General features: G+C 35.7%; 1 protein-coding gene across 1 annotated transcript; it reads right to left on the bottom strand.

Moving 5' to 3' along the window:
- Positions 1 to 5232: 5232 nt before the first annotated feature.
- Positions 5233 to 7464, bottom strand: LOC129941244 (neprilysin-like). The gene has a single exon (XM_056049828.1). It carries the CDS (start codon positions 7408 to 7410, stop codon positions 5332 to 5334), a length of 2079 nt encoding a protein of 692 aa, XP_055905803.1. The 5' UTR covers positions 7411 to 7464; the 3' UTR covers positions 5233 to 5331.
- Between the last annotated feature and the right edge of the window lie 204 nt (positions 7465 to 7668).

Genomic DNA, 7668 nt, shown 5'->3' on the forward strand with positions numbered 1-7668 from the left:
CTTCTAAAAATGTGTTTTTCTATTTAAATGTGTTGCTTAATTTCTAAGTATATTAATTTAAACTAAAAGTTAGCTCTGAAATTTTCAATATGGATATCATAGCTACTTGAAATCGCTACTAATATGGAATGCATCTTATCGATTAATATTTTATCGACACCCAAGATTTCAGATACGACTCCCTCGTTGCAAAAAAACGCCTAGCAGTGTTTCCAAAACCTTGGATTTGAACTTTATTGGCAGCGACTAGTCCTTATCTTCCTTGAAAATTTTCCATTTTTTTATTAGAAGCCTATGAGCAACATGTAAGAGACACTCAAAAGATCGAATCCAGCAATGCAGTAAGGACAATCCAAACTGCAATGCACTCGGATTGTAAGGTCTCAACAACAGCTTTTCGATTTCGTTGAAGTCCTTTGAACTAGCACCGCAAATATAACGGCGCTGAGAAGAGGTTGTACTTGTAAGGGCATTGCACACTTTTCTGTCCACCATGGTAAAAATCAGTTTGTGGGAAACTTCAACAACTTTTTCCTCGATGGTAATAATAGAACAACACAAAGCCTGAATTTGAGCATCAACTCGATGCTTCTCAGCTTCCGATACTTGTGTAGATTACTTTTTGTTTTTATATTCGAATTTTATTGGGCGACAATATCTGATTGATGACGAGGAAAATTTGGAAACAAGTTGGATGGGAACGACCGAAGATATAAAAACACTGGAATCATCAGCTTCGAATCCCCACTTGCAGATCAAACACAAGTTTCGAAGTTGTTCCTCATTCAAAGTTAGTATAACTTCTTTTTGAGCCAAAATCAAACGATCTACAGTATGATCCATTAATGCCTGCACTGTTACCTCTGCTGAACTATCAGTCACATGCATTCCTTCTTTTTCCGGATAGCACATTTTTTTGGCATTTTGCACTACTTTGTAGGAAGGAAACCTTTCAGGGTCTTTTGCTCTAATAACATTATATTGATGCCTCGTTAACTTGGCCTCTATCATAACTGAAAGTGCTTCCTCACCTGACATCTTTCGTGTGCGTTGCCGTTCTTTACGAAAAGCATTTTGATAATAAATCGCTCACCGAGGTGAAGGTACCACTTCGATAATTAATTTTGCATCAGCTGGATGACCTTCAGCTCTCAAATTGAGTTTTGTTGCGAAGCTCAGAAGTTGACATCTCTTTTCGAATATTTTTCGTCTTGATCCTTTTACTTCTGTCGGTACTTTCTTCGAAAGATTTTTTTGGTCGACCAACTTTACATGGGGCTACTGGATTAAAAATTTTGAAGCAAGCTTATTGATATAAGCAATCAAGATTCGTTTTTTTTCTTGAACCTGATTTCGTTCCGATTACATTTTAACCACTTTTTTTTTAAGTACAGCTCCAAAAACGGACAAAGAATGCTGAAGCTCCTTGGCATCAACATTGTGTCTGGCTTCGAGGTCTTCCGCTAAAAAATTTAATTTTGTTTTTAGTGTTTGGAGCCCTGAATCTCTCATGAGCTCATACAACTCCAATCGAGTATAAAATATACTGTTTGAATGTGAACCTACACAAGAAAAGTTACAAAAAAACATTCAAAATTTTCTGAGCTACTCTACTAAAGAAATCTCAATTAAAAAAAATGGTGTACATATGAGCACCGGATTCTTTGTTCGCACAATACATGAGCCACTATTTTTACAAATAAAAATCTCGACATAGAAACGTCTAGAAACCTACTTTTACTTTAGCTATACGTAAAATATGCCCTTAATTATATATCACATTATTTATATTCCATTTATATTGAAAAAATAAAAATAGAAACTTAAAATGAAATGTGACTTAAATTTAGAATTGCGGAGCAAAAAAAATATAACTGTTTAAGCTAATGAAAGCTTAGAATGTGTGCTAACGGTAAAACCGGGTTTTATTTTCATGTCTGACATTTTTTTTTTAGTTTATTCCGATTCCTTTATATGAGTGGGCCCAGCCCACTGTGCATCGGTGGAAAAGTATTTGACGCTCAACTTGCTTCTCGCAACTTGATGTCGTTAATAGTTGTTTCTGTTTCAGCAATAACCTCAAACATTTCAGCGACATCTTCATGGTCTTGATGACTGCAGCTCATACTGGTGTCTTGCAACCCGAAACTAAGGGATCCATTCATCCCATCGATTGCTTCACCTAAGTCAAGCAACTCACTGACTTTCTCTTCCAGTGGAGTAAGTGGATAATGTTCCGGAAAAATTAATTTTATTTTTTCTTAGCTTGGCTTTAGTATGAACCTTAAAATCGGCCCAGACCTAATAAAACAAAAATAATATTAAAGAATTGGTCAATATTGAAACATTGTTTACCTTTTCCATCTTTCTGCATCACGCTGCGGTGGACCTTAAGCATTCAAATCGTTTGACAATTTGGTCCATAAATGCTTTGATTTTTGTCTGGCTGCGAGTGTTTTTGAATAACCCTTGGACAAGTCTGGGTGCTTGGTGCTGGTACAGTGATACAAAACTTAACTGTATTATTATATATATAAGTTTTAGTAGCGAGTTTGATAACCTTTCGCTTTCATAACATCCTGAAGGCGATTCTTCATAGAGAGAACTAGTTTTGAAGCGACTTCACGCGAAATTTTGTTCCTTTCTTTCAATATACCAGCTTTTAGCTGTTTTTTATTACTTATTTTTGTGTTCTCGGACCTTTCTTCCTAAATAATCCCAAAGATGCTCAATGGGGTTAAGGTCTGGCAATTGGGGACGATGAGGCAATTGCAATTTAACATTAAAGAGAAGCCACTCCTTTACTATCCTTGATGAATGTTTAGAATAGTTTTCTTGCACAAGCAAAAAGTCGTCTTTAAGGCCAATTTTTAAAGCGCTGGCTTTCAATTTTTTTTTTAAATGTTTAAATATTTGGTTATATCCATTGTTGTTTCTATAAAACCTAATTTCCCACACCATTGGACCCCATAGCTCTCCAGACCATAACATTTCCGCCTCCATGTTTCATCGTTGATTGCAAATTCTTCACATCTAATGCTGTGTTTGGTTTCCTCCACACAAATCTGCGACCGTCCGACCCAAAGACATTAAACTTGCTCTCGTCAAGGTGTAATACATTCGTCCAAAAATCATTTGGTTTTGAAACGTATGCATTCGGATAGTTCATCATTTGCTTGAATGTCAACAGCTATTTAAGGAGCACTTAACTTAACAGCCTTTACCATTCTTTCAATTTTTTGTTCCATATGAGCGTCTAGAATTTTTTTTCGACCTCTTCCTGGGGCCACTCCAAAGCTTTTATTTTTCAAATTATTTTTTAATACATATTGAGCTGTAGACCGTGGTTTACCAATAATTGACGATATCTTAGCATAACTTATTCCGTCGTTTCTTATTTTAAAAATCAGTTTTCTTACTTCAAGAGGTACCTTTTTATGAGAAGCCTCCATTTTCAAAATAAACTTCGCAAAATTAAAAAAAAAAACAGTTGAAAACATCAATACACCAGGGCATACTCAGCCTCGATTTCTCAATATCATTACAGTACACAATTTACATTTCAAAAAGAACCGTTATTTCCATTTTGGTAGAGAATAGAACAGTGTACGAACATTTGATTGATGTACGAGCAATTTTTTGACATTCCTGGCAAAATTCTACTAACGGCAAAAAATAAACATGAGGCAAAACTCGAACATTTTGTTGCATTTAATATTATACATTATAATTTTATCAAATAAAGTCAATAAGCTCAGATTTGTGGTAGGAAGTTCATAGTGTAAGGGAAACCTATTTATTTGCAATTGCTGTACGTGCAATTTATTTTGGTGTAGTGTAATTGCCCATTATCTCAAACTGCGACACTTTAGTATTTGGAATTTTAGATGATGCCCTGGAACAAAAAACATATAAATTATACATATGTACATATTACTATGTTTATGAAATAGTTGAGAATTATTAATTTATAACTTTTATTTACTTACATTCTAAAAAAAAACTCCTCGACCGACCTTTTCGCAAGCACATTTGATGTAGAATAATTATTTGCGAATTCACAAGATTTTGACATTAACTCTAGCCAAACGTAGTACCAATTTTGTTCTAAAAAAAAACAACTTGGCAATACTAGAGCTGTTCGAGTTTCGTTTTCAGAACATGCTTATAGAATTACAGTGTTCCGATTTTGCGAATTCGAACAGTTTTACTTTAGAATCGAGTTCCTGGACAAATTGTTTAGGTACCATTAAATCATTGGATCTATAGGTAATTATGATGGATTTATATTGACAAAATTCAGAAGGAAATCAGGGGTGGAATCGGCTAAAGCGCACCATACACAGTTCAACTCAATTCGTCACTTGAGTTCTACCTTGTTCAATGGACCATTTTTGACGAAATTAAGTTAGAAATGCAGTTTATGTAATTCGAGGGTGCTCTTTCGATTGGTGTCGTTTTGTTCTATCTCATTTAGTTTTCAAGTTATGGAGAACTGTTTTGTTAAATAAACCACTTTTTTGACCATTTGGAGTATCACTTTTGTTCAATAAACGACTATTCAATCTTTTTGTATCATATTGAACAATTCATTATTTCTTATTTCTTTCTTGTTCAATATCCACATTTATGGATTTTTTGTTCAATATTCTTATATGCTTCATTTATTTCTATTTTGTTCAATGTTCAAATTATTTGTGCCTTATTGAACAAAAAGATATGAATTTGGTTATATAAGAACAAGAATTCTATTTTGTCATACGAGATCACCATTGTTGCACTTAATTTGGGTCTGAGCGTCTTCACATATTCAATGCTTTTTGAGTAATATAAAAGAAGATGGAAAGACCAATTGTATTCAAAATTCATGCAAAGACTTAACCAAAAAGAAAAAGAGCAGTAGTGGTATCTCGGAAAAAGTTTGCATTTATGTATTCTTTGGGAAAATGCAATGAAACATTGGACAGATTCACACAACATAATTTGCAGTCAACTGCATTCTTTGAACGCAAATTTTGAACAAGGCAGCTAAGCTAGTTACTTTTTCAAGGGTCATAAATTTCAAACTCAGAACTTTACTTCACTAACTTCCACCTTCAGTTCATCGTACAAGAACTACCAAAAACAATATTGTCTACAAAGCAATAGTAATAGTCTAAGAGCCGGCGCACTGGAATAATCAGTCTTGAGCTGATTATTTATAAGAAAGAACTGAATGAAAAAATTTAAAACTATTTCATAATTCAGTTTTGTTTTTCAAAAAACAAAACCATTTATATATTTATTTTGAACAAAAACCACATTGAACAATCAAGAAGTAGTTAAAAAAAATTACCAAACACGACACTTCTTTTCTGGATTCATTGGAGTGCCCATCGAACAGTTATAAGTCGTGGAAAATTCTTCAAAATGTTGTAACGTTGAAAGGACTCTGTATCTATCCATAGGATGGTCTGCGTATATTTCATTCCAATATTCCTTGACCCCATATTTGGCGCAATACACTTGGGCAAAACTAAGAAAAAAAGTCTTTTCCGGAGAAAGATCTAGACCCGGGAGGGTCTCCAAATGCTCTGAATTGTTTTTAACTGTCAGTTTTTCATTTGCCACAGTTTTATATGCCACAAATGCCTCCCTGAGTCCACCTGAATCAGCGACTGATTCTAAAGTGTTCTTTGTACGATTAAGTTTTATATCGAGCAAAGGTACAGTAAAGTTGCTGTGATGTTCCACAAAACATCTCGAACGATTGTACATTACTTTAGCTGATTCTTCCGAGTATGTCGTATGGTTTTTGAATAATTTTTCAAATTTACGACCTCTATACTCCAGACTGTGGGCTATTTCATGGCCTACGATGTATCCAAGACTTCCGTATTTCACAGATTGAGGCAGATGTCTGTGAAACACAGGCGGAAACATTATACCAGCTAAAACATTCACTCGATGTGTGACGAGATTGTAAAAGGCATTCACTTGGATTGCATTGAGAACTCCCAACGGTGATGCATTTTCGTCCAAATCCGCCTGCAGAAAAGCATAGTGTTGCATATTCACTCGGAATTTGGCCAATTCAAGATTATTCGCATCATAGTTCTCGGTCAGGTTAAGCTGCTTGATCTCCCGAATGTAAGTATCAGACATCGGATCAACTATTTCTCCGACCTCGGTTTGCAGAGTATTCATGGTAATCGTGTTTCCGATGCGACTTTCATCGTCCAACCAATCTAACGTTTCGATCAGTTGTATAAACTTTGCCTTGAGCTCAACGACAATTTCCTCAACTTCCTTTTGATCTTCGGTGCTGTAATGTTCCTTCATGTAAAAGTGTGTCAATATTACTGGCACTGATCTTTTAATTTGATCCACACAATGCTGATGTTGCAGTTTTGTCGATTTTAACTGGGCGTGCATAGTGTAGAGAAATTTCAAGGCCATGTAATTGGCCATGGCTTCAGATCTATTGGCGGACATATCATCAAGTTTCTTGAAGTACCAATCGCATGGACAATCACAATCGTCGCAAATAAACGAATCTTTTGCATCCCATGCAATTTCGAACAACGAATTCCATTTGGGAAATTCATATTCGTCCAAATCATCTTCCAGAGCGGCCGCTCGGCAGCTTCGTCTGTCTTTAGCCTTGTCTTGATACACCACGACTTCCTGCCAAAACTCAACCACCTGGCTGACAACTTCGTCACTCTTCGTACTATTCACTCCATAAAGTTCAAGTAGTTCCTTCATTATTTTGACATTGTGCTTGTAACCAGCGGATTCGTTCGACGCGATGTTATCCAAATAGACGTCAAAGTCAAAACCAATTCTCGGGATTTCGTAATACGGTGGGAAGGGATGCTTGAGAAAGATTTCCTCCTTGATTAATCCAACAACATCGAATCGTATAAGATGGGCAGTCATATTGAACCAGTCAAATGCAGAGACATTCCACGCTGAATCCACGGCTGGAAAACCTCCAATCGTTTCGATCACTTTTAAATATTCCTCACTCGGTGCGAGCGGCCATAGTTGTGCTTTGTTACAACTCTCCAGATATTGTTTTACGGTCTGCAATTCCTCGAAGTACAATTCGTCCGGTTGTCGTTCTTTTTGTAATATTTCATCAACGAATGCATCAATGACGTGCGTCAGATCGGCGAGCACATTCTGCTTTTTTGTTATTTCATTGTCTTCTATGACGTTAGGATAGTTTCCGCAAGCGTACTCATAGAAGTCATGGCAAGGGTCTACGGATGTGTTCATAAAAGATTTCATACGCGCAGCGAAAGTTTCACGAAATGATTGAACATCGAGCGGAGAAGGCGTCGTCGGCGTCGGAAACGAATCACATAATTTTACTACGTTGATAACTATGAGAATAAATTTGAACACAATTAGAGGCAATCTCATGACACTTCTAGACCTCAACTTGCCGCGCCGGTTTAAGTTGAGCAAATGACTTAATGAATTTTGCAATGTTTACCTAAGATGGAAATCAGTTTCCTTGTTTTTTAATTTTTTAGTGGGAATTGAACTTGAACTAAACAATAATGTAAATTGATGATAACCTCTGTTAACAATATTTTTGTTTTATTGCAACTGACTGATAAAATAATAATTGTGTTGAGAATTGTGCAACATTGGTTTATGATTTCCTATAAATCTAAT

Source organism: Eupeodes corollae, chromosome 1 (assembly GCF_945859685.1).
Source record: "Eupeodes corollae chromosome 1, idEupCoro1.1, whole genome shotgun sequence".
Lineage (NCBI taxonomy): Eukaryota > Metazoa > Arthropoda > Insecta > Diptera > Syrphidae > Eupeodes > Eupeodes corollae.

Coding starts and splice junctions, on each gene's coding strand:
- LOC129941244 (XM_056049828.1), bottom strand. CDS start 7,410: ATGAGATTGCCTCTAATTGTGTTCAAATTTATTCTCATAGTTATCAAC.